A 25,644-nucleotide genomic window follows, 5' to 3' on the forward strand; every position below is an offset into this window, starting at 1 on the left:
ATATTATAAAAGAATAAAGAATGCTCTGTGACGTCAGGCAAAGTTATGAAATCATTTATTCCCAGCACGTGTTGGGTGTGCACGTGCAGCAACACCGCAGGCAGAATCACTGACGTTTTGGTTGGACACCAAGAGTGGTTACCCTCTCATTCGTCTGGACACCAAGAGTGGTTACCCTCTCATTCGTCTGGACACCAAGAGTGGTTACCCTCTCATTCGTCTGGACACCAAGAGTGGTTACCCTCTCATTCGTCTGGACACCAAGAGTGGTTACCCTCTCATTCGCACACCGTGAAGCCGACTAGTTATGCCCATACGCTCACTCTGTATCTGGGGGTCCGGGTTGGAAAGTGGGGTTGAGGGGGTCCGGGTTCTGCTGTGCGGCTGTAGGACGACCGACTACATGGAGGTTGGATTTTTATTGTTTTTTTTAAATCAGTGCAGGCTTGGTCTCATCTCCATAGATTATGGTGTTACCATACCCCCCCCCCAACCAACCAACCAACCAACCAACACTTGCCACACATGCTTGACTCTACAACAAGCTAACAAATCTATTAGCATCAATCAAGTCTTTGCAAAAACAAAACAAACAAAGAACACACATGCACATTCACACCTTGACACTTAAGAGGCAGACAGCACGTTTAGGAGGGGTTGACTAAACCTACACAGGTGTGTGTGTGTGTGTGTGTGTGTGTGAAGCTAATCATGTGACCTTGCTCAGCTACATAATGAAAAAACACCAGAGTCCGACAGACGGATGAATGAGTGAATGGATGGATGGATGGATGTGAAGCTGCCATGATTCCCAAGTCCGTAGGATGAGACGCCGTTTGGTCCACGTTCATTAGGACGGCTGTCCTCGAAGTAGCAAAGCTTGGAGGGCGGTGGCGGTGGTGGAGGTGGCGCTGTCCAAGATGTCTTCTGCTTTCGGTGTGACAGCGAGTGAAAGGCTCACACGGCGCCGGAAAGAAGCAAAGACGTCAACAGTAACAGGCGGATAGCGGGACGCTAAATCCAGGAAATATGGATGTTTGTGAGAAGAGCTGGTCAATAATTATTATTATTATTATTATCGTCATTATTAAGCCAACCCCCCCCGCCCCTTTCATATATGGCGAGCAACACAAGGTCATCGAATACTGGCCCTCACGCCGCTTTTTGAACAACCCCACGCTTAAAAAGAAAGAAAAAAAAAACCCTCCCCTTGCACCCCCTCGTCTTTCTGTTAGTGTTTTCAATATGAAACAGTGGACACCCCCCCCTGCATGTCAGATTCTAACATTTACACGCCTCCTCGCTGTCCGTCAACCAATCCAGAGGGAGAGCAGGGCGGGAGGGGCTGGCGGAAAGAGCGGCCAAAGAGAGGGACGCGGCGAGGGTCGATGGCGTCGCCGTCTGTCCTCGCCTACTTCAGGATGAGATGGAGTCCTTCGCCGTGCTCGTCTGCGGAGGAGAGGACAGGAAACGGGTGAAATGAGGGGGCGGGACGTCGCTTCAGGTGCCACGACAGAAGCGTCAGCCTCACCTTTGACGGTGCCGATGACGAAGCAGCTCTCGTCGGTCAAGTTGTAAACCATCTGCGGCGCGTGGAGGAGAGGGGAAGAGTCAAGGACACGGGACTTGCCGTTTCGCACCAGGTACACGCGGTCTTACGGCGACGCAACACTCCTGTTAGCATTAGCCTGCTAGCTCGCCACCACTCCAAAGCTCTAACATTGGTCCGTGTGATAGTAATGTAGTAATAGCTAGCATGGTTTGCCACTGACGAATAGATACGCTATCGTCCGAATTGTGTCCCAGGGGTTACGTGATGCACCTGAATGCACCATTTTAGAAAAAGCTGGGAGCAGCACTGACAGCGGTTTGCTAGTTTTGATCCTACTCGAGTATGAAGTGTCCGTGATCTGACTGGAATCTTTCCGTGGTGTCCCAACTCTAAAAAAGCTTGTTAATAAATAGTATCTGAAATAAAACAATACACGTAACCAAATTTTCTAAATTTGACAAAAATGACAACTTGATTTTTTCTTTCTCATATTACGACTTCAAAAAATATTTTTCATGAATATTTCAACTTATATTTCCTTGTCATAATATTATGAGTTTATTCTCATAAAAAGAATTCATTATTTTCTATGCTGCTTATCCTCACGAGGTTCACGAGGGGTGCTGGAGCCTATCCCAGCTGTCTTGGGGCGAGAGGCGGGGTCCACCCTGGACTGGTGGCCAGCCAATCACAGGGCACATATAGACAAACAACCATTCACACTCACATTCATACCTAAGGACAATTTGGAGTGGCTAATTAACCTAGCATGATTTTGGAATGTGGGAGGAAACCCACGCATGCGCGGGGAGAAGATGCTAACTCCACACAGAGATGGCCGAGAGTGGAATCGAACCATCGAGAAGGGTTATTTCATATTTTTTAATAGTGAGGTAGTTTCTATGTCCGTCATGGTCAGGGCCTCCAAGTCCAGGACATGACCACTAGGTGTCAGCAGAGTGGCTTCGTGTTTGTCGCGGGTGATTCGGGAGGGGCTTACCTGGTCGCTAAGCAGGATGTGTATCCCCGTGGGACCTTGTCTGTACACCTGGTTGATGTTCCCCAGCGGGAGGCTGCACACGCTCGCCATCTTACGGATCAATTCGGCGGCCGTCAGCTCCTCCAGGTAGAGCGCGTGGTAGACTGCGTAGTGAGAGAGCGAGAGTTGGCGGTTGCGTCTTTCGAGGGCTCGGAGGCGGCGGCAAAGACGCTTCCCCCTCACCGTGTAAACTGGGCGAGGCGCCCTGCTCCCCGTTTTCGTTGGCGGCGTGTCTCTCCAGCAGGGGGCTGTCCTGAGGCGACTCCTGACAAACGTACAATGTCAACCTGGGACGCACGGATCTGCACACATGAGCACAGAGACGTGCTGGCATCCAAGGAGCATCCAAACCTTGGCAGCGGGGGCCACACGGTGAACAATAAAGGGACGCCATTTTGGTTATTGTATACGCCATATTTAAAATGATGCATCTCAGCTTTGTCATCCATAACAGAAATATATTATTCATTTCATTCTTTATTTCTGCTACATTTTCTAAATATTTCAACTTTTGACATTTATTTTATTCCCATCATTTCTAACTTTTTCCTCCAGCCCAATATTCCAAAAACTACTACTTTGTTTTGTTTCTAGTGCAACTTAATATTTGTACTCTGTGCTAATAAAATGACAAAATTGCCAGATTATTCTTGTGCAATATTGGAATTTTGTTCCTGTAATATTTTTATTTCATTAATATAACTTTCCACCAACATAATTTCCCCCAAAAATATTTTTTTTGTTTGCTTCTCATAATATTATGACTTAGGAAAATAACATAATGCATAAATATGCCACTAAAATGACATTATTTTAGGTTTTATTCTCATAAAATGACAGCCCCCCCCAATTTCTGATGTTTTTATTTTTAAACATTTTACAACTATATGTAAATTTTGTTCTAATAATTATGACTATTTGCATAATATTTTGACTTTGTTTTCATCATGTTAGAACTTTTCCCCCAACCTAATTTTCAAAAAATTATTACTCTAATCTTTATTTGATTATTCTTGTAAAACAGCATCTTTTTTTAATATTTTAAATATATTTTAAATATATATTATTTAATATATATTTTTAATTACATATTTTCATTATCATAATTATGACTTTATTCCCATAGTGATTAAACTTTGTCCCCCAAGCGCCATTTTTCTATGCCGCTTATCCTCACTAGTGCCACAGAGTATGCTGGAGCCTATCCCAGCTGTCTTTGGGCGAGAGGCGGGGTGCACCCTGGACTGGTGGCCAGCCAATCAAATCCAAAAACATGCTAGGCTAATTGGCCAATCCAAATTGTCCATAGGTATGAATGTGAGTGTGAATGGTTGTTTGTCTATATGTGCCCTGTGATTGGCTGGCCACCAGTGCAGAGTGCCCCAAGTCAGCTGGGATAGGCTCCAGCATGACCCGAGTAGAATAAGCAGAAAAATGGATGGATGAATAAAATGACTTTTTTTTTGTATTTTCAACTTTATGCTACTGAAATGACATTAATATTACTGGTAATATTATCATTTAATAATTATTTTAATTTATTAATATAATATTAAATTATTAATTTACTTTATTATAATTTAATAATAATTAAATTTTTCTCTTAATAGTTTGACTTTACTCCTGAAATATGATGTTTTTCACGTTAAATGCTAATTTTCGGCTGTGCTGAGGGGCCAGTAAACATGGCGCCGCATACGGGCGGCTGGACGGACACCACAAAGAGCCACACACTTGGATTTGAGTGCATTGAAGAGTCGGATCCCATCCGGCGGACCACAAATCTGGACCAGGTCGTCCCGGGTTAACTTCAGCAAATCAGAACCTGCGCAAGGAGGGAAAGAAGTGGCGTCATACGTTCCCGTCGGGCCGCGTCGCTGCTTTTGGACGGAGCGTGTGCGTCACCTGAGAAGTGAGAGAAGAGTCGAGCGTAGGAGTTGAATCGGTTTTTCAGCAGCCACTTTTGCGTGTCCTGAATGGACGCGGCGGGACTCAACTGCTGCGAGGGAGACACGGCGTCAACACCCGAGCACGCACACACTTTCTTCTTCTTCTTCTTCTTCTACGCTGGACCTACCTCTGTGCTGCCGTGGCCGCCAGGTTCTGCCTGGTGATTGGGCGAGGACGAGTCGCTGCCGGAACGACATTGATGAGCTTAAGAGGAAATGGTTCAACGCCGGCGCTGCTTGAGCGAGGCGGTGTGTGTGGACGCCAGGTTACCTGTCGGGTAGCGATGAGGTGGTGTAGGTGGACAGGGGGGTGGAGGTGAAGGAAGGCGTAGCTGCCTGGTTGGGGCTGACGTAGGCGTTGTCCGGCCAGGGGGAGCACTGGTGGGGGTGGGGGGGGGGTGGGGGGGTACAATCAGGTCAGAATAGAAACACTGCATCACACTGCATCGCCGGGCCTACATAAGCAAATACTCAGTCAGTCTCTATCTAAGAGGGCGGGGCTCGCCGCACTTTGGAAAAATAACGGGAAAACTTATGGAGAAAAAAAACTGTAAAAATGGTAGCAGTTGAAATTTGACATGTTATGTTTTGGTTTAGGCTGCACAGTGGTCTAGTGGTTAGCACGCAGACCTCACAGCTAGGAGGACCAGGGTTCGATTCCACCCTCGGCCATCTCTGTGTGGAGTTTGCGTGGGTTTTCCCCGGTACTCCGGTTTCCTCCCACATTCCAAAAACATGCTAGGTTAATTGGCCACTCCAAATTGTCCATAGGTATGAATGTGAGTGTGAATGGTTGTTTGTCTATATGTGCCCTGTGATTGGCTGGCCACCAGTCCAGGGTGTACCCCGCCTCTCGCCTGAAGACAGCTGGGATAGGCTCCAGAACCCTCCGTGACCCTCGTGAGGAAAAGCAGTAGAAAATGAATGAATTAATGTTTTGATTTTCGCGCAGACCTCGCAGCTAGGAGGACCAGGGTTCAATTCCACCCTCGGCCATCTCTGTGTGGAGTTTGCATGTTCTCCCCGTGCATGCGTGCTTTTCTCCGGGTACTCCGGTTTCCTCCCACATTCCAAAAACATGCTAGGTTAATTAGCCACTCCAAATTGTCCATAGGTATGAATGTGAGTGTGAATGGTTGTTTGTCTATATGTGCCCTGTGATTGGCTGGCCACCAGTCCAGGGTGTACCCCCCCATCTCGCCTTGGCTAGCCCAACAGAGTCTTGATCTGCTAGCTTACGCTGCCTCTCTTGGCCAGGGAGTCTCCACAGTCAGCAGGAAGTGTCCGCTTGCTGGACTTCTTCAGCTCGTGGTCGCCCCCTTCCTCGATGATGGGCTCAAGTCTGGTCTGCAAACGCACACACGGAAAAGTTCATATGGAGGCTACAATGGAAGCTGGCGTCGCCGGGACCGACCTCAGACAGGATAGTGGTGTCGTAGGAAGGCTGGTACTTCTCCTTCTCTTGAGGTGTTCTTTTCTCCATCTTCTCCCTGTCCGTCTTCTGCTTGCGGTCCGCCCCCTTTGGCTAGGGAGGGGTCAGGAGAGGGAAAGACATGACGGCCGCCTGTGTCGTAAAAAGGCCACAAGAGGGCGACGGCGTACCTTGAAGACTTTAATTTGGCAGGAGGCCGAGTGCAGGTGCTCGGCGTATTCGCCGCCGTCTCCCTGAGCGAACGTGTCAATCTGGATCCTGAAGGGGACGCCCTTCTCGCCGCCGTGCTTCCTGGGGGTGAACTCTGTGCTGATGCAGTGCACCTGCGGAGAGTGGGGGGAGGGGGGGGGGGCGGTGAGGGTCGGCGGGGGTGTTTGATGTGGTGAGCGGAGGACGGGTGCGCTACCTGCACAAAGACTGACGCTCTTTTGTTCAAGTCCCACAGGAACTCGGCGGCGTTCAGCTGGGAGGGGTGGGTCTTGGGCTCCACGATGCCCACCGACATGGGAATATCTGCACACACACATCAGTACACACATCAGTACACACATCAGTACACACATCAGTACACTCAAAAGGCTTTCGTGGAATAATGGTTGTCCGTCATTACCGATATCAAGTAGACGGTCGCCGGGACGATTCCACTTCCAGCCTTCCAGCTGCTGGTGCTCCGTGTACTGCAGCCGCCGGTCGTGAAACACCACTCGCACGATGCTCTGCACACACACACACACACACACACACGTACGTACGGGTCATGCACTTTTACCAGGGACGCCATGATTGTTGCGTGTCAAGTGGAGACCCCCCACCTTCACCATCTTGTTGTTGAGCTCCGGCAACTCGCCAGGCTTCCTGTTGTCCAACATGCGTACCTCGTAAGACTGGCCTGGGACGACAGGAAGCAGCACAGCGTCAAAACGACGTCGTACCTCCACCAGAGAGACGCTATTTATTCATTCATTATTCATGACATTATTTGACATGATATGATATGATATGATATGATATCTGGGCTGCTTTGTTTGTGTGCAGCTGTGCCAAACCTCTTCCTGTTCTTCTCCCAACGGACAAACATTACAAAAGAAATTCATTCATTCATGAATTCATAATTTTTTCAAATTAAATCAGTACATTATAAAAATATATTACATAAAATTTGAATATACACATGCTCAAAATAAATAAATGAAACAAACCAAGCCAAATAAACGTTAAAATGAATTCATGTACATTTAAAAACAATCCAAATAAGTGATGAACATTCATTTTTCTGATCAATATAAAGAAATAAAAATTATATAAAAAAACAAACGTATATCCACAAACCTAGCCAAATAAAAATGGATTAACTTTGAATGGAGATCTCAAGTGATAAAAATTTTAAAAAAAAACAAAGAATACGTTGTTAAAATACAAATCTAAAATAATAAACAATATGTTATTATTTATACAAAAATAAAAAGAAATTAAATGTTAAAATAAAAAAAATTAAAAAATAAATAAGTGAACATTATTTTTTGTAATGATAAAAATCTATAATCTATAAATATTTAAAAGAAAAAAAAATTATGTTAAATAATAAAACAAAAAATGGTCAAATGAAGAAAATAGAAATGTAAAACCTGTCTGTAAAACAGTTTATTCTATTATTAAAAAAAATAAACAAAGTAAAAAATGTCAAAATGAATAAATAGAACGGACGACAATATTTTTTTTAATTATTCATTCAATTAAAAAAATGTATAAACCAAGCCAAATAAATATTAAAAAGAAAACGTTTTTTTTAATTAAAAAGAAAAATAAGATAAAGATAAATAAAATCATCATTTTCTAATTACAGGGGTAATTAGGGGTAATTGATGCTTTCACAGGCGAGGACGGCGCTCACCTTGGTTGAGGTATGTCAGCGTCTCGTCGTGCAACTTGACGGCCGGCGAGGTGGCGGTGCACAGCACGTACTGGAATGGGGGGTTTTTGGTCTCGTTTTCTGGGGGGAGGCTGGAGTCCTCCTGCTTGAAGATGGGCAGGGCGAGCACATCGCTGCGAGAGAGAGAGAGAGAGAGGATACGATGAGGAAGTAGCGTGCGCTCACACCTCGGCCACAAATAAAAACATGGAGATGATCCAATGGTGGAAAGTTCACGACCGACACATCCAGTTGCAGCTTCTTACAGGAACACGTGTGCTTAGAAGCGGGACCACATGTAAAAAAAACGGATACCGCCATTTTTAGGAGACGCGAGCGACAAAGGCCGGCAATCCATCCTCGCACGCTTCCCTGTCGGGCATTATATATGCATGAGCCCACAGTGGGATAAATGAACAAAAGCCTGCAGAGATAGCATGAAGCGCACACACACACACACACACACACACACACACAAACACACACAAACACACACACTTGGCAGCCAGTGCAGACAAGCCGTCCTCAGCTCACCCCGACACAAAACACCGCAGGAGTGTCAAAGGGTTCACTGTTCCCTTATCAGTTTGGGAGGTTAGCCGGCTTGCGTAACCCCCAACATCCCGATCCTGTTCCGGAGAAAATCCTTACTGGCGACGAGGGAGGGAAACCAGGAAAAGAGCGGCAAATAAAGCAAGCACCTGCTGTACGTGGAACGATGGCGATGCAGGAAGGTGTTGCCGACGTAGCCACTCGGTTGCTATAGCTAGCACAGGGGTGGCCAAACGCATTCGCAAGATTGGTGTGTTCGGGATTACGGCGTCTGTTGTGACGTCGCCCGCAATAAAAGTCTGGTGCTTGTGTGTCTCAGCTAACAGTACAGTAATATTACTGATACCTGGCGACCAGTACAGAATACTACACAACATCACAGCAGTGCCTTGTTTGAATTTGACTGCATTTATATACATATAGTACATACATAGTACATACAGTACTACTTTTTTTCTACAAAGGAGTGAGGTTCCCAGGGCTGCCAAAGTTAGCATGCTATTCTAGCAAGGTGCTGTATTGATGACTTCAATTAAAAATTATCACAGTCAAGATGATTTAGCTGGTGTCTCATTGGGGTGGGTGGGGTGGGGGGGGGGTCATAGCTCGGTTTAGTCGGGCTTCCTTGGAAAACCGCAACGACTTCCTGAAATACAAGAGGACGACGGTCAAAGGGGACCGAGACATTCTGTTCCTGACAGACTCAGACCGTAGACCCCCCCCCCCCCGAGGCGTGAGGCGACCTCTGACACCGGGTTGGCGTGCGTACAAATACACTGATAAAGGTTGCAAGCAGGCAGATGCAGGCGGGGGGCCGAAATGGGGGGGGGGGTATTGATAAGAACACATGCATGCGTCAACACAAGTCATGAAGACGCCTCATAGGGGCGCCCGGCCTTTGCCTCAACGCATCCAATCATGGCGGCCTTCCAGCATCGAGTACGGTAACCAACTGAGGGATAAACGCAGGAACGAGGAAGTGGAGAAAATAAAAGCAAAAACAACATCGCTGAAAAACACCATCACCAACTCGTCACTTTATGTACCATGTATATTGACATACTGCATATGTAGTATCTATATGTACCATGTATATTGACATACTGCATATGTAGTATCTACTTTATGTACCATGTATATTGACATACTGCATATGTAGTATCTACTTTATGTACCATGTATATTGACATACTGCATATGTAGTATCTACCATAGTAACAGACCATATTGGCGAGAAACACAAGATCCAAAGAAATATAGCTGAATAGGTGCAGATTCTGGAAGATCTATAAATCTTTCTGTGTAGCTGCTCTATACAAAAAGGGACAGAAACAAAAAAAAAAGTATAATAGGTCCCATTTTATATTTTTATTCCTGCTGCTTTCCAAATATTTTCACTTTATTATAATTTTCTTCTTGTAATATTATGACTTTCAATACTTTTAACTTTTAATTTCTCTCAAAATTACATTCATTATTTTGTTTCCCATATTAGAACTTAAAGTCTAATATTTCAACTTTATTACTTAAAATGTTTTTTTTTTATTGTGAAATTATCACATTCCATTCAATATTTTGGCTTTATCCTTGGAAAATTACTGATTTTTATTTTTTTTAATCACTGTAACAAATTAGCAACTAACATCTACTACATGTAGTAAAAAAATGACCTCGTCATTTTCTTTACCTCGTCAGTTGTTTTGATCTGCACAGATGTGTTTGTGTTGTGCACGGTTTCCTGTCTGTGTTTTTCACTTCCTGTCAACCTGGATTTATTTATTTATTTATTAATGAGGGGGGTGGAAAAGCTAGCTAGATGTATGTTTGTGTAATAATAATAAAAAAGACTCACCATAATTTAACTTCTGTTACAATCATATAGAGCAGTGGTGGGCAAACTACGACCCGGGGGCCACATGCGGCCCACCAAGCGTGTGAATCCAGCCCGCCAGTTGCTTTCTAAGTATTTAACAAGTCGGATGTCTTATTTAGTAAAAAAAAATAAAAAATAAAATTTCATAGTTTGATGTGGTCTGGTGTTTAAAATGCTCCTGAAAAAAGGAGACATGAGAACATACAGCTGATAGAATAACACTTTTACAGATAAAATTAGACAAATAATTCAAGCATAAAAACAAATAAAACAAGCATAAAATAGTGTGTGTGTTAAATATATGTTCTGCCCCCCCGGACAATTTTGTTAACTCAATGCAGCCCACGAGTCCAAATATTTGCCCACCCCTGATATAGATATCAAAACAATGTAGCAATTCCTAAATAAATATAATTAATATCCGATAATTAGCCTAAAATATTATGGTGATTTACATTTCTTTGTGCAAAATGGAGCAGCCCATTTTTGTTGCAGGCTGGCTTTGATTTATTACGTTTCCTGTTACAACACACTCCCATTATTTACTAATATCACGTTCTACCATACACTCATTTCTTTATTCATTAAAGATTTGGCGCAACCAAGCTTCTAAACAACACACATAATTGTAAATAATAATAAATGTAGCTTGCTATTCCTACGCCGTACATTAGATGGGGACATTTTTATGCCATTTTTATGGATTAATCAGACCACTCTAGAGTCCATTTTTCTAAAAACTTTGAGACTAACATGAAAAGCAGGGACTGCTCTTCTCAACGAGCAGCGGGTACATTCCCATGAAGTACCCCCCCACCCCACACACACACACACCCAGCCTTGTTTATGTGTTGCAGTGTCTGATTATGGCACACTGGGGCGAGCCCAAATCCCAAAACAAAGAACACAAGTGGGGGGGTTGCAAGGCCACCAAGCAGCCCACCCGCCCCCCGCACCCACGACACGGCCCCCCGGAGGTCTAACCTCATGCTGTAGGCTCCAGCCCCCAGCTCCTGCCCGATGCCGGAGAGGCTGGCATCGAAGTCGTGCACCAGCCCGGACTCGATGGTAGCGTCGTCGATCTTGAGCACCCAGGCCATGGGCCCCAGCTCCTTGTCGTCGGTTTCCACTTGGGGGGCCGCCAGTTTGCTGGCTTGAAAGAGGAGGACGGGCCGGGTGAGGAAGTCCGCAGCCTTCTCCGACAAGACGCCGCGCCAGGAAACTTAGGCTGCCCGCTTGCTAGCCGCTGCTTGGGCAAGCGAGCCTGGAGAATCGGTAGCTTTCCTCACAGACGGGACGGATCTCCATATCCGCACTGGGGGGCTACATTAGCACCGAAACACGGCACTTGTCCGAACGCCACCGTGAAGTTTGTGTTCCAGTGAAGGCGAGAAAAAAGATGGTCGTGACTCCAACAGGGGAGCTGGCTCTCACATGCTAACGGTGGCTAGCAAGCTAGCTAGCTTTGGACAACCATGTACGGGTAACTACTCCGGACTCGAACACTTCCTGTCACTACTAAATCGTTTTCGAGTTGTTCGCGTTAATGTTAAATGATTAAAAACAAGCCGAAAATGGGTATAATGTGGGGGTTATTCCGTGGGGTGCATCCCACGCAGCGTCCGCACAGCTGTTGCTACCTAGCTACCAAGCTAACTCGCATCAACTTCCCTTTGCCTGGCTGTGTGATGATGATGTCCGGGGAAGGGTGTTGGAGGGGGAGGGGGGGTCCTACTAACGGATCAGACGTCCCTCCAGTGCTCCCGGTACCGCCCCGGCTCGTCCCCCTCTTCTCATAGCGCTGTCCGGTTCACCACGTCGGCTTGCCGCGGTCCTCCAAGCGTCCAGAGAGATACAAGAGCGAGCATCAACATGGCTCCCACCGCCTGCCCCCCCCACCCAGCCTGCATTATCGTAGGTTGCCGAGGACGGGCGACCAATCACGAGGCGCTTTCTGTGCGCATCAGCCAATCGAATGCCTCCTTTGCTTCCGTCAGTCATACTTGCCCCGCCTCTCTTGTAACGACGTGAGCAGTTGACAGTTTGCAGCAAGCTTATTATTTCGCAACAAAACTCTCCCAAATGTTCAAATAAATTCATATAATTACACCAATAACATAGGAAGCACAAACAGAATAAAAAAATAAATATTCAGTACCGTCTGTGACTGCCGCCGCCGTCGTCGTGTCTCTCCAGCGGAGTCCGAAAGTTCTCCGTGCACGCCTGCCAAAACAACATCGTGTCCCACGGCAGCGGCCTCAGTCCCGCTGCAGGTACACGCAACCCGGGCCGGTACTCCGATCCAAACATGAGCTCATGGCCGCATCGGTGGGGGTGCCGGTGGTACTCCGTGGCTTCCGGTCCAAGCTGGTCAATGATTTATCCCTGCAAGCGGACCCTGGACGGGGAGCACTGTCACAAGTGTCCCTGCGGAGTCGGGTCCATGCTATTTTGGCAGAGGGGTGGGGGTGGGGGGGGTGGGGGGGGCGCCTCATTGCATAAGAAATACCCTGCAAAGCTGGAATCGGGAATATCAGGAATATTATTTCTCTATAAATGTGTACTCCATTTCTTCATAGTGCAGAAGAAGAATTCATGATCTGTACAAGTTCTTTATTGTAAGCACATTCTGTAAATACACAGGAGGGGGGGGGGGGGGCGGGGGGGATAGAACACAACAGTGAAAACTAAAATGTTACATGAAGGAAACAAAAGACACAAGCGAGTAGTAGTAGTAGTAGTAGTAAGAGAGTACTAGTTTAGAAGTAGTAGAGAGCGGGGGGGACATTTTTGTTTCCAAAGCTGTAAAAGAATAAAATGTATTTCTCATCCAGGGGAGGGGGGAAGGGGTGGCGAGAGACAAATAAAAGCAACGATGGGCACCCCCCCAGGAGCACTTTCCTAAATGACATACTCCATTTTAATACCATATATTGTAATAATTATTTGGGGTGGGGTGGGGGGGGGGTGGGGGGTGTTCCTGAAAGGGGCGGACAATTTATTTTCATTTTCCCGACTTAAATGTAGAAGCGCGGTCACGTTCTTACGACTGGTGACGCGACTCAAATAAAATAAAGAATAAAAAAAAAATGGTCATGCATCACCAAGAACTAATCTGCTTCTGTACCATAAGTACTGGAAAGAAGGCCACACCCACTTTTGGGTGCAGGGGCGGGGAGCGGCGGTCATGTGGGAATAAAAGAAAGTGGCCCAAATGAAACCCGGTTAGCTACTCTTCAACGAGGAGGGGGTGGGCAAGACGCAAACAAGGTGAGGGGAGGGGAAGGGGGGGAGACGGGGCAAAGAGGACGGCCATTTCTTTATCTTCATGATCCATGAGTGACAACAGGTGAAGGAGTGGAGGATGTAATGTATCCCATCTTGAGGGGGGAGGGGGGCGGGGGGGGTGTTTAATGTGTCACTCTCAAGTCCAGACTCAAGTCCACAAGTGTGCAGATGTGTTTTTGTTCTTGGCGTGTGTGTGTGTGTGTGTGTGTGTGTGTGCTAATGTTTTGCAAAACAGGCAGCGTAGCAGTTCAGCGGTCGGCCCCCCTCCACCCACAAGAGGGCGCTGTTCCCCCTATAGGCCCTCAGACGCCGGCTCGCTGCCGCTGGAACCCGACTGGGCGCGCTTGATGTAGAGGTTCAGAAGCTTCAGCTGCAGCGGGGAGGAAGAGGAAACAGGAAGGGGGAGGGGGGGTTAGCTCGTGAAAAAGGCCGCCAAGTGGTGCGTCTTGGTTTGACTTTTGGGGTCCGTGTTCCCGCCCCCACCTTGCTGCTGGAGAGCTGGCTGAGGTGCGGCTTGAGGTCCTCTCCGATCACGGCGTAGATGGCCACCAAGCAGAAGACGCAGGCTTTCCTCACGCTGCTCTCGGAGTTGTCGTAACCCTGCGTGTCAGCACAATGCCGGGATTAGAAACCTTCAGCTGAAACCCTTCGGGGGATGGGGGGGGGGGGGGTCCATTGAAAGGCGGCAATATTTGGAGCAAGGCTGTTCATTCCCAACTGATGTACAGCAAGTTAGTTTGATTGAGTCAATGATTTGGAGTGCATGAGAAAGTGTAAAGGAAAACCAGTAAGGGCCTCATACCTGCCAACTTGTAGCCAAAAATGAAAGCATGGAACTTTGACACTTTTATATTTTGTAAATATATAAGATTTTATGTACATTTCAAGAAAAAAACTGCATCTCCGCTTTGACATACAGATGGAAAAAGCCTTTCTTCTAAAATAATCTTTGTACATTTACCTCTTGTAATATTTTGACAGTATTTCCATAATATAGTCATGTTGTCCGCAATATTCCGACTTTAATTCCAATTCCAAAAAAAAATAAAAATAAACCAAAAAAACCTTAAATTGTATTATGGAAAGCAGGAAGTGAACAAATTTTTTCTCTAAATATTTTGGATTTGTTAAATTATATTTTTATTTTTATAATTCTGCTGCTGCTGCTTTTTAAAAATGTAATATTTTTTTTTTCTTCTGACTTTATTCCCATATTATTTGGATTTCATTGTTGTTAATCCACAATGAAATGTTGTCATTTTCATAGTTTTCTATAATACTATGACTATTTTAACATTATGTTAATAAAGCGTCTTCCAACATTATCCTTGTAAAGTTAGGATTTTTTTCCTTGTATGACGAAGGAAGCATAACTGGTTTTGCCGTGCAGGTCTACGTTACACCCGGACCTGTACGGCAAAACCAGTTGGAAGACGCTTTATTTACTTCGTCTTTGAGACGAGAACGTGGAGAAATATTCATCATTTCATACGTTGAAATGACACAGCTTGTATTTTGTATTTAGTGGGACTCCACGGCGTTACCTGGATGAGCCCCGGCACCACCTCGGGCAGCAGTCCCGCCAGGCTGTCTCGAGGGATCCTCTCCACCACCTTGGTCTGCATCTTGATGGCGGCCAGGTTGATGGGGTAGTCTGCGGACTGGATGATGGGACACAGCACTTTGATGCACTGGTCGGGGGAGATGGACAGCGCCAACATGGCCGCCGTCTCCTCTGCTGCTCGTACCACCTGAAAAGAAAGCATCGTGTTGGTGTGAGTGGATACGCGGGACCGGATGGATGGATGGATGGATGAAGGGGCGTTACCTCCTTGTGGGGGTCCTTGTGTGCTTCCAGGGCCTTCATGATGGTCAACTCGGCGTAGTTCTTGAACCTCCAGGGCTGCTTGCCGAGGATCTCCCGCAAAACCCGCAGAGCCAGGGTCCGGATGACGTGCTGGGAAGACGCAACGGATGCGGTCGTCCACGTTTGTAGTTGATGTAGATGAGATGTTGGGGTGTACCTCTCTGTCGCCCATGGTCTCCAGCAGCAGCAGCAGGATGGTCTTGAAATGCTCGTCCCACACCTGCAGGGTGTTTTCGTGGATCAGCTTGAGCAGCTCGCTCAGCGCCGCCTTCCGCTCCTCGATGCGCTCGTTGTGATTGGACAGCTCCTTCAGCAGCTCGGCCATCAGCTCCGATTGGTCCAGGCCGCTGTCTGCTCCAGACGGAGGGGATGAGAAAGCCAGAAAAAGAAAAAGACCACAAGGGGTGGTTTTTCCGGTTTTACCGTCCATGAGCTGCTCCGAGTCGTCCAGGCTGCTGTCCTTGCGGCTCAGTTTAAACGGCGAGTCCATCAGGAGCCTGCGGTCTCCTAGCGGGCTGGAGGACAGCAGGGGCGTGTTGAGGAGGGACGTCTTGTTGTCCAGGGCCATGCGGCCCCCGTCCATGGATTCCGGGCCTCTGCCGTCCACGCCGCTGCCCCCCTGCACCACACGGTTACGGTAGGCGTCAAACACGTCCTGATAAATCCGCCTTCCTCGATGTCCTCTCACCTCGTCTCCATCGCGCCGCTGAAGCGGGTCGTTCATGTCCTCTTGGCTGCGGACGCTGAAGTTCTGAATGGCCTCGGTGACGCCTTTCAGCGAGCTGTAGATGTCCTCGGAGTTCATGTTCTCGGTGTCGTAGTCGAATGCACTGGAACGAAACCACCATGTTGCAACATCATCAGTCTTTACGATATCTTCCATTTTCATTGGCGAGTGGAAATCTGTTCAAATTAGGGACAGTCATGGTTACGACGTCGCCCCCTCACTCTATCACTATCGTGGGTTCCAAAAAAAGCTTATTATTTGTCAAAAGCAGCATATTTATGGAAAGCAAAGTGTACACAAATTAAGCATTTTCAAGCATAAGATAAAAATGTGGGACCACCACTCAACTGTGGCTGCTTTTTATTGGCTCATGGCATATGATAAAAACAGCTAAACTAAACTAATATGAACAAAAAAAATATGCATGGAAAAATCCGAAATTTCACAAGAATAAAGGCAAAATATTCATTCATTCATTTTCTACTGCTTTTTCCTCACGAGGGTCACAGGGGTGCTGGAGCCTATCCCAGTTGTCTTTGTGCGAGAGGCGGGGTCCACCCTGGACTGGTGGCCAGCCAATCATAGGGCACATATAGACAAACAACCATTCACACTCACATTCATACCTATGGACAATTTGGAGTGGCTAATTAACCTAGCATGTTTTTGGAATGTGGGAGGAAACCGGAGTACCCGGAGAAAACCCACGCAAACTCCACACAGAGATGGCCGAGGGTGGAATTGAACCCTGGTCTCCTAGCTGTGAGGTCTGCGCGCTAACCACTAGACCACCGTGCCGTCCCAGGCAAAATATTAAGAGGGAAAAAATGCAATCCAGCAAGAGTGGTAAGTGGTAATTTTACAAGAATAATGTGATAATATTATGAGGAAAATTATTGTAATTTTGGTGGCATAAAGTTGAGATATTAAAATAAAGACATTTTTGAAAAGTTTACAATATTATGAGAAAAACAAAAAACATTTTTGGAAAATTAGGTAGTGGAAAAATGTTAGGAGAATAACATCAAAATATTGACAGACTAATAAGAAAAAAAGTAACAATTTGACATGAATAAACTCGTAATATTATGAGGAAAAATAAGGTCATTTTAGTGCCATAAAGTCGAGATATAAAATAAAAAAAGATGTAATATTATGACAAACGAGCTGACCCTTACTGTTGGATTTTTGGCAGCTGGATAAAGAATATTTCGGGCATACGGAGAGTCGAGCATGAGGCGGCTTTACATGCAGATGACTTATTAATGGTCATTAAATAAGTCTTAAATAATAAGATGACTTATTAATGGTCATTAAATAAGTCATAAATGGTTATTAATGGTCATTAAAAATGTCATAAAAGACATTTTATCCATCAACAAGGGCGTGCTGGCATCAGAGTACACGGCGTTTAAGCGACATAAAGGAAACGGTCCTTTGACCCTTTGACCCCCACGAGTAGTAAATGACAGCCGCCAACTAGCGCGTGGTACCTTGGTGAGGGGGTGTTCTGCGAGGTGTTGGTGGGGGAGGTCACCGGGCTTGGCCAGCTGGCTGGAGAGCGGGGGGTGTGGCGTGCCAGAGGGCTGCCCATAGATGCCTTGGGGGGGTTCGAGGGGGGGGGTCAGAGGACAATAGTAAGCTTTTACGATACAACCAGCGTTAGCGAGAGAGCGGGTGGTCGGCGCCTCACCTGTGCAGCGTTGCCCGTGTTCTTCAGGTGGTTCTGAAGCAGCTTGGTGGCGCCGTCCTGGAAGGTTTTGGGCAGCGCCGCCAGCAGCATGGTGAACTCGGGGGTGTTGAGCTGGAAGAGGGCGATCAGCACCGACTGGGCCGCCTGTTGCACGACAAAACACGTGAAAGCTAACGTTTTTTTGCGGGTACGAAACCCGGCAGCGCCGTCTTTTATGGACGTTCGCGGACCTTTCGGACATCCGAGCTCTTGGGTTCGGTCGTCCAGGTGATGATGCGGGAGACGGCCAGCCGAGTCTCGCTGGAGTTGACAAAGTCGGGGGCTTCCATCTGCAGCGTCAGCGTCTCGATGTACCTCAGGATGGCCACCTTCACCTGCCACAAACAACACGGGCGCACCTTTAGCATCTCCCGCGCTTCTCCTTCGTCATCAACAACACATTGACAATGGAGCACTGAAAATGGAAGCCCAACAAATGCGAGTGAAGGCCATGCTGTGCTGTGCGGGGCAAAAATGGAAGCCATCAAACAAAACGAAAGTGATGCAACTGCTTTTTTTTTTTTTTTTTTATTGTTCTCAACTTCCTCCTAATCACGCTGCTGTGCGTTGGGTGCTCCCCCCCGGAGCGCACTGACCTGGCAGGAGCGGCTCCAGGCTGCGGCCTGCTCGTCTAGTGAGCAGGCGTGACGCCGCGCTCTGGGGGGGAGCAATTTTACCCCGGGCACCCCCCTGCCTCGCCCGCAACATGAGCTCCGCACAGGCTTCAGAGAGAGAGAGGAGAAGCACTGCGTCAAGTCAAGGGAGTGTGTGAGTTTGTGTTTGTGGTGGTGGGGGGGGAGTGAGGTGGGTAGAAGCAGGCTTTAAAGGAAGAGGACACTTTTTGGGTGGGGGCGGGGCTTCATCCATCATTCACAATCCTTATGAGACACCAACACACGCCTCTCTTTTCTGTGTTTGAAAAACAGACAATCACTACTAATGGGACCTAAGCCACAGACACCCCTTCCACCCCCTGAACCCCCCCAGCAAGGTTTTATGGTTGACATCCATGCTGTGAGCGTGTAGTGACAGGTACTAGACATGTACATTCATAATAACATGAAATACTTTTGGTATTCCATTTATGTCACACGGCAATATAGAAAAGAACGCCGAAACCTAGCGTCAAATATTCCGTTAATGGCGGCAACTCGTTGATTGATTGATTGATTAAGCTCCTCTCTGAGCTCTATTCTGACTTAAAGACACCAACAGCAGCGTGCCTCCATCATCATATGCAGTACGTATCGTGTACACAAACATCTCCAAGTCCTCCTCGGAAACACACTTGACATCGTCACAAGGCCGAAAACACAAAAGGTGCATTCAGGGGCGTTTAGGTGTGCTTTCATAAACAGAAAGACAAAGAAAAACAGCAAGTGGATGTTCGTGTCACGGGCTAACACACCGCCGGAGTACATTTGTCTGCATCTACACACTGAATTCAACATGATGTCCCTGAACTGTGATGTCCCTGAACTCATCATGGCTCAAGCGTGATTCAAACGTTCTGCTACTAACTTTTCACTTCATGATGAACCCTTCATAGGGCAAGTTACCATATATGGTAAATTTAAAAAAAAACAGGGTTTCCCCATGTCTCAGCAAAGGCAACAGAGTCATGTGACTTTTCTCATGCCAATCAGCCAAGATCAGACAATGTCACAGGAAGTGACATCACGGGCTGTGATCAATCAGGAGTGAGCCAGAGAGTATCAAACTTCCTTCTTCATTCAGAAGTCGGAAATGGTAATTTTCAACCATGATAAGTTGATGACAGTCACTCGAACTACAGTACCTCTGTTGACGTCACCTTGTGCAGTTTGACCCGCCCCTTTTCCATACCCTAAATGGGCAAGGAACCGTATACGGTAACTTCTTTGATCTTGATTTGCACCCAAAACCTGAAACTTTTTTAAAAAGTAAAAAGAGAAAAAATGTCTTCTTATAGCCCCCAATAACACTGAAGGATTGAATTTTTAAATTTCTAAGTATTTCAGTGAGTGCCCTATAAAGGGTTAATCATGATTAATTCACTTTCCAATTGGATTAAATCAGCCCTACTTTTTGGTAGTGACGAGCTGCAGGCGAGTCTGTGCTGAAGCTAGTCGCTAGCCGGCTAGCAGCTAGCTGGTGTGTGATGTTGGCGCTGTTGGCGGTTTTATCAGAAGGCTTTGTCGGAGGAGTAAGTGGTTCCCGTACATGCAGTAATGAGCTGTATCTATTTATCTATTTGGATATCTTTATAACGCACAGGAGAGCGAAAGACATACGAGTTCAGGATTGTGGATGAAAGGGGAAAGTTCCAAAATAAAAGTGCAGTTTTCCTTTAAGACCAGTGAGACGGTCATTAAAGGATGCTCGGAAAAGGAGGCGAGGATGGAGACACAGGCGCTTCCCTCCAAAGAGGAATTCTGCATGCTGGGGCTTTGCAAGGTGTTCAAAACCGCCCCCCCCCCATACCCACTCCTTGACACTCGGCCCCGATTCCAACACAACTGAGAAGGAAGTCCTTGTCTACCTTGAGGTTGGGAGTCTGCGTTTGGTCCACGGTGAACCTCATGAGGATGGTGAACTGGAGGTCATTGGGGAAGGACTCGCTGCAGAGACAAAGAGAGCTTCCACTCAACCAAACAGACATGGCCGCCCCCCGCCCTGACACGTCAAGTGCTGCTCACCGCGTAACGTCCAGCGCCTTCTGAACTTTGGCCTGCACGGAGCCCAGCAGGTCTGCTCCCATCTTCTTCAGCAGCTGCGTGAGCAGGACAAACAGCCAGTCCTGCAGGTCGTCCTTGTGGACCTGGATGAAATCCACCAGTGTCTCCAGGAACATACTGAACACCTAACACACACACACACACTTTCACTTTCAGTCTCCCGGCCGCTGCTTTATCTTCACCTTGCAGAAACGTCAACAACGCTACATTTCTTTCAGCAAGTCTGGGATTCGGTTTTGCCTTAATTAAGCTTTTGCTCAATCCAATTAAGTCAAGGTTCAGTTCACGGAAACGACTTTTGTATTTCTTGCATCACCCTGCCAACTGTATATGAAAATAAAGTGTTCACAAATAGGGCCGGGTACCAAAAGTCAACCAGAACCAATAACTCCTTTTGGTTCTTTAACCAATTCAAGTTCACGGCGGTTAATTGGTTCCACATCAGACGGCCGTGATAAGTAAATTTCCACAAAGTAGAACGGAATACTTTGGAGTTAAGAGCATAGAAAAAATCTAGAACCTTCTAAATACAAATACAAATAAATAGTCTTTAAGCAGTACTAGAGCCCTTTCGACATTATATAACACCCCTACAGTCACCTTTACACTTCAGTTGTTTTTTTTTAGTTGAATGACAACTCATGTTATTATTGGGCCTGTTGCTAGACAATTCAAACCAGCAATAAATGCCTGTTGCTCCGGCAATCGGGTCTGCTGCGAGTGTTCTCACTAGAGTTCTACATCCCGTCTCCATTCCAACCACTCAGCTTTTCATGGCAACATAGCAGGACAACAAAGTCAAACTTACTCTCTGTGGAGGTCCAGGCGAAAGCGGCGTGGAGAAGACAGCGAGAGGAAGAGAGAGAGAGAGAGACTGATTAGACTTGAGGTAGACACTCCATCCAGGATGGAGATACTGTCTAGGTGAGGTTTGTGCAGGAGACATGAAGGAACAAAAGATGATATGGGAGAAAGAGAGAGAGAGAGAGAGAGAGAGAGAACGACAGTTTCTTTGTGGTGAGATGCAATACCTTGAAGGAGGCTGAGCTTATACCGGATTCTGCCGTGCCGTACACCCTGCCGGAGTCTCGCTGAAATTCATTGAAATCATCAAAATGTCAAAAAAAAAAAAAAAAAGAAAATAAAAAAAAAAATGTGTGTGCGAGGCGACGGTGAGGCACAGTTGGCGTGTTAGATGGCGCGCAGGGCAGCTCGTTAGTCAGAGAGAAGGGCTGTGTGCACGTGTGTGTGCACGTGTGTGTGCACGTGTACACTAGGGGTGTCACCAGACCAGACGGTGACAAAACATGAGTGGACAAACAACCTTCTTTATTTCCCAAAACAATACAGTTGAGATTCTGCCACAAATTGACGCCCATTCATTCAAAATAATCCCTCGTGGGGGAATGCTGGAGCCTATCCCAGTGGACTTTGGAAGAGAGGCAGGGTACTGGCAGGTCATACTGTATAATTATCATAATACAGTAATATAATACTGCTGACTGTTCTTCCTTCCTTCCATCCATCCATCTTCTACGCTGCTTATTCTTATGAGGGGTATGCTGGAGCCTACCCCAGCTGTCTTCAAGCGAGAGAGAAACTCCACACAGAGATGTCCAACAGAGATTCAAACCCAGATCTTCCCGATCTCCTGGCTGTATGGCCAACAACATGCTAACCACTCATGCACCGTGCTGCGCCTTTGATATATATAATAATAACAAATATAAAAAACTAACATGGCTGCACGGTGTAGCAGTGGTTAGCGCACAGACCTGACAGCTAGGAGACACCGGTTCAATCCCACCTTCGGCCATCTCTGTGTGGATTTTGCATGTTTTCCCCGTGCATATGTGGGTTTTCTCCGAGTACTCCGGTTTCCTCCCACATTCCAAAAACATGCTAGGTTAATTGGCCACTCCAAACTGCATCGCGGGAGTGAACAGCAGAAAAGACGGTATAAACCAGAATGTGAGACCTCTCCCCAACACGATGGGGAAAAATATTGGAAAACTATTCCTATGTCCCAGCCCTAGCATGAGGTGTATTATGAAACGGAACCGGCGATCGCGGGTGCTTGAAACGGATGCTAACGCGATTAGCGTCGATAGTGCAACTGATCCCAGACTATGTAGAATTACTACAGATTCAACAAGTAGCCAACAGCTGTTTGGCCGACGCTGTGAACACCAAGGTGGGTTGGATTGCAAGGTGTGCATCAAGCACTTGGTGAGGTGCTCTTCCATATGAATATCGTCATTCACATCATCCACAGCATCCAGGCCATACTTCAGTCTGATTGGCCTCTGGCTGCCTGTTCTCAGCACGCAGACATCTTTTCTCCAAACAAGACCTTGCGACACCCCTAGCGTGTGCGTGTGCGTAAACGTGTGCGTGTCGTTTTGTGTGCCATTCAGGAAGTGGCAGCAAACGCGGCGAGCACGCCTTCAAGAGTGACAGTCCTACGAAGGTCAAAAGTAAAATGCACACTGCGGCGTGGCATGCCGTTAGAAAACCCCCCCCCCACTCTGCATGCCTGCGTGTGTGTGCGTGTGTCATGCACCCAGGCGTGCTAGTGTGTCTTTAACATGGTCATTTAGTCCCTGGGGGGCAGAATCCGGTACAGTGAGGAATGATGGGATATGGTGTAAACCAAGGCAAAGTGGGTGCGGCGTGCCCCTCCATGCAGCCGTACTGTACCTTGCTGTGCGGGTCGGCAAACATTCGAGTGAAGATCTCGCACAGCCTCTTCAGCTCCACGCGGCTGCACGTGGAAAAGAAGACCAGGTGAGGAAGGTGAGGTGCAAAGTGAAAGGCCGGGCCTGTCGTGGCGCGGACGAGGGGCCCACCTGAGGGTGCGCTGGTTCTTCAACAGGGCCTGGAGACCCAACAGGCCCTCCTTCCTCTCAGACCAGTTGGCGCTGGCGCAGCGATTCAGCACCTGGACGGGTATTTGGTGGGGGAGGAAGAGGATGGTTCACGGTTTTAGCCACACCCTTTAGAGGAAGGGTGTGCGGCTGCTCTTGCTGACCTCTGCTACGTCTTCAGTCTGCCTCATGTAGGTCGGGATGGAGCCCCCGTTACGGGAGCTGTAGGATCTTTCCGAGCAGGCGCTGGAGGCGTCGCTGTTGGCGTCGTCGTCAGAGTACATGCTGTAGTTTTCGTACCGCCGCCGTGCTGGCTTCTTCTGTCAGGGAAACAAACATGAAATTAGGCATGGTATTAAAATAATAATAATAATAATAAAATTAAGGGGCTACATTATGTCAGTCAGGCACGGACAGGGAAGACGGGGTGCATTTTGACACATACATCCTTCCTTGCCGAGGAAGGTTTAAGCGACCTGAGATCATGACGCACATTCTTTTTTTGAGTTTTGGAAAATATTTTTAGTTGAGGTTATGCACCCAACACAAACCCACACCGTATATGCGTGGAGCTACCTGGAGCAGGGGTGTCCAACGTTGTTCCAAAGAGTGCCACATCGGGAAAAATCCAAGGATAAAACTCCTGCTAACAAGTTCTACATATGTCATCTTAGCTTTGCCATAAAGCTGAAAAAACTATCAATATTAACATTATAATATAATTAACAATATTAATGGTAATGGCTTAATTTCATTTGAACATGCATCAGATTACAATTGAATGCATCCCATAATCAGTTCACAGTTCCACATGTCCAAAAGGAGTAGGAAGAAGCAAAGCTTATTAAATCCTACCCCTCCATCTGCTACTTTTACAATCAGTAACTGTTATATTTGTTCACTTCCTGAATTTCTAAGATATTTGAAATTTTTATTATTTTTTTAAATTATTTTTTATTTTTGTATTTTATTATTTTATTTTATTTTATAATTATTTGTTTTTTTTTCTTTCTGCTTTTTCCTGATTTTTTTTTTATCTGATTGATACTGATTTTTGGCTTGAGCCCTTTATATTCCAGATGCTTACTATTACAACTTTATTGTAATATGATGACTTTATCCCCAAAATATTAAATATATTCGCTTTATTTCTTTATTATTTATAACTTTTTTGGCAACGTAATTTTACAAAAAAAAAATTTTTATAAACTTTATTTGTTGGTTTGTTTGTTTTTCATGAGACGACGACTTCCAAAAAATATATATATTCATTTATTTTTTTTAAGTATTTCTGTAATATTTCAAAATATTTCACATTTCTCCTGCGTTATTCTCAAAGTTACAAACTTTTCTTGTACAGCTACAACTTGTTTTCTGCTACTATTTGGACTTTGTTCTTGTAAAATGGCTGCTGATGTATCCATATTTGCTATTATTTGTTTTTTATTTTATTTTCCATGTTCAATGACATCTTTTGGCTCTTTGGACACCCCCGCCTCAGCGACTACAGGGGGTCAAAATGCACCACTGGTATTCTTCCAAGCGCTAAACAACACATTCCAAGGGGAAAGGTGGGGAAAAGAGGCTGACCTTAGATCGCATGTCTCCCAACAGCTGACAGCATCGAACAGAGGTAGAAGCAGGGTTAGTTTATACACATGCGCACACGCACAACCTGCAGGAAGTGTGGCAAACACGCACTGACAGTTGAACAATTACAAAAAAATAAAAAATAAAAATACCAGCGCATCTGCGAGAGCCTCTTCTACATCGGAGCCGGTGTTGAGGACCCTCATGGCGCTGACTGAGGACGACAGGCGGCCGGACTGGCCGATGCCAAAAGCCGACCCTGCGGATAGACGGAAGTTAGAGAGGACGAAAGAAGACGAGGACGAGTGGGTGAAACATGCTGTGGAAAATAGAAAAAAAAAAAAAAAACACACTTCCATCCATACTTAACGCACGCATACGAGTGTAAGTCCGTGTTATGGCTTGTTAGGACATTTCAGCAGGAAACACGGCTGAAACCAAACAGCTTTAACATAATGGGGGGGGGGGACATGCGATTCCACGGCAGGGGTCGGCCTCCTGGAGCTAAATGTAGAAAATAAAGAAATGGATCAATCAAAATATTTTAAAA

The 25,644-nt window shown here is 46.3% G+C and overlaps 2 protein-coding genes across 4 annotated transcripts in view; both read right to left on the reverse strand.

The window, feature by feature from the left end:
* Nucleotides 1–415: 415 nt before the first annotated feature.
* Nucleotides 416–12,703, reverse strand: ubp1 (upstream binding protein 1). Of its 3 annotated transcripts, none has more exons than XM_058047498.2 (16): nt 12,465–12,703; nt 7,864–8,015; nt 6,785–6,861; nt 6,583–6,688; nt 6,379–6,485; nt 6,143–6,295; nt 5,955–6,065; nt 5,780–5,887; nt 4,812–4,918; nt 4,669–4,723; nt 4,497–4,587; nt 4,326–4,416; nt 2,775–2,893; nt 2,553–2,695; nt 1,532–1,583; nt 416–1,449 (listed from the first exon to the last, which is right to left on the reverse strand). In XM_058047498.2, the coding sequence occupies exons 1-16, from the start codon at nt 12,614–12,616 to the stop codon at nt 1,412–1,414; spliced, it is 1,662 nt and encodes a 553-aa protein (XP_057903481.1). In that variant the 5' UTR covers nt 12,617–12,703; the 3' UTR covers nt 416–1,411. The 3 variants fall into 3 exon arrangements, with proteins under 3 accessions (XP_057903481.1, XP_057903480.1, XP_057903482.1); XM_058047497.2 differs by having other exon boundaries at nt 4,497–4,590; nt 12,465–12,701; XM_058047499.2 differs by lacking the exon at nt 12,465–12,703 and adding an exon at nt 11,291–12,213 and having other exon boundaries at nt 4,497–4,590.
* A 199-nt stretch (nt 12,704–12,902) lies between these two features.
* The window catches only part of clasp2 (cytoplasmic linker associated protein 2), a 47,783-nt gene continuing 35,041 nt past the window's right edge, over nt 12,903–25,644 (reverse strand). The window contains exons 27-45 of the mRNA XM_078791866.1: nt 25,247–25,353; nt 25,095–25,118; nt 23,669–23,824; nt 23,487–23,578; nt 23,338–23,401; nt 21,669–21,728; nt 21,446–21,448; nt 20,599–20,762; nt 20,442–20,520; nt 18,112–18,255; nt 17,882–18,025; nt 17,682–17,788; nt 16,150–16,291; nt 15,885–16,080; nt 15,619–15,812; nt 15,423–15,551; nt 15,139–15,345; nt 14,078–14,194; nt 12,903–13,964 (exon numbers count right to left, since the gene is read on the reverse strand). Coding sequence (XP_078647992.1) covers nt 13,887–13,964; nt 14,078–14,194; nt 15,139–15,345; nt 15,423–15,551; nt 15,619–15,812; nt 15,885–16,080; nt 16,150–16,291; nt 17,682–17,788; nt 17,882–18,025; nt 18,112–18,255; nt 20,442–20,520; nt 20,599–20,762; nt 21,446–21,448; nt 21,669–21,728; nt 23,338–23,401; nt 23,487–23,578; nt 23,669–23,824; nt 25,095–25,118; nt 25,247–25,353 — 2,207 coding nt within the window. The 3' untranslated portion in view covers nt 12,903–13,886. The remainder of the gene's footprint in view (nt 13,965–14,077; nt 14,195–15,138; nt 15,346–15,422; nt 15,552–15,618; nt 15,813–15,884; nt 16,081–16,149; nt 16,292–17,681; nt 17,789–17,881; nt 18,026–18,111; nt 18,256–20,441; nt 20,521–20,598; nt 20,763–21,445; nt 21,449–21,668; nt 21,729–23,337; nt 23,402–23,486; nt 23,579–23,668; nt 23,825–25,094; nt 25,119–25,246; nt 25,354–25,644) is intronic.

The sequence above is a fragment of the Doryrhamphus excisus genome, linkage group LG7, assembly GCF_037039965.1.
Source record: "Doryrhamphus excisus strain RoL-2023G ecotype Guam linkage group LG7, RoL_Dexc_Guam_v1.1, whole genome shotgun sequence".
NCBI classification, from domain to species: domain Eukaryota; kingdom Metazoa; phylum Chordata; class Actinopteri; order Syngnathiformes; family Syngnathidae; genus Doryrhamphus; species Doryrhamphus excisus.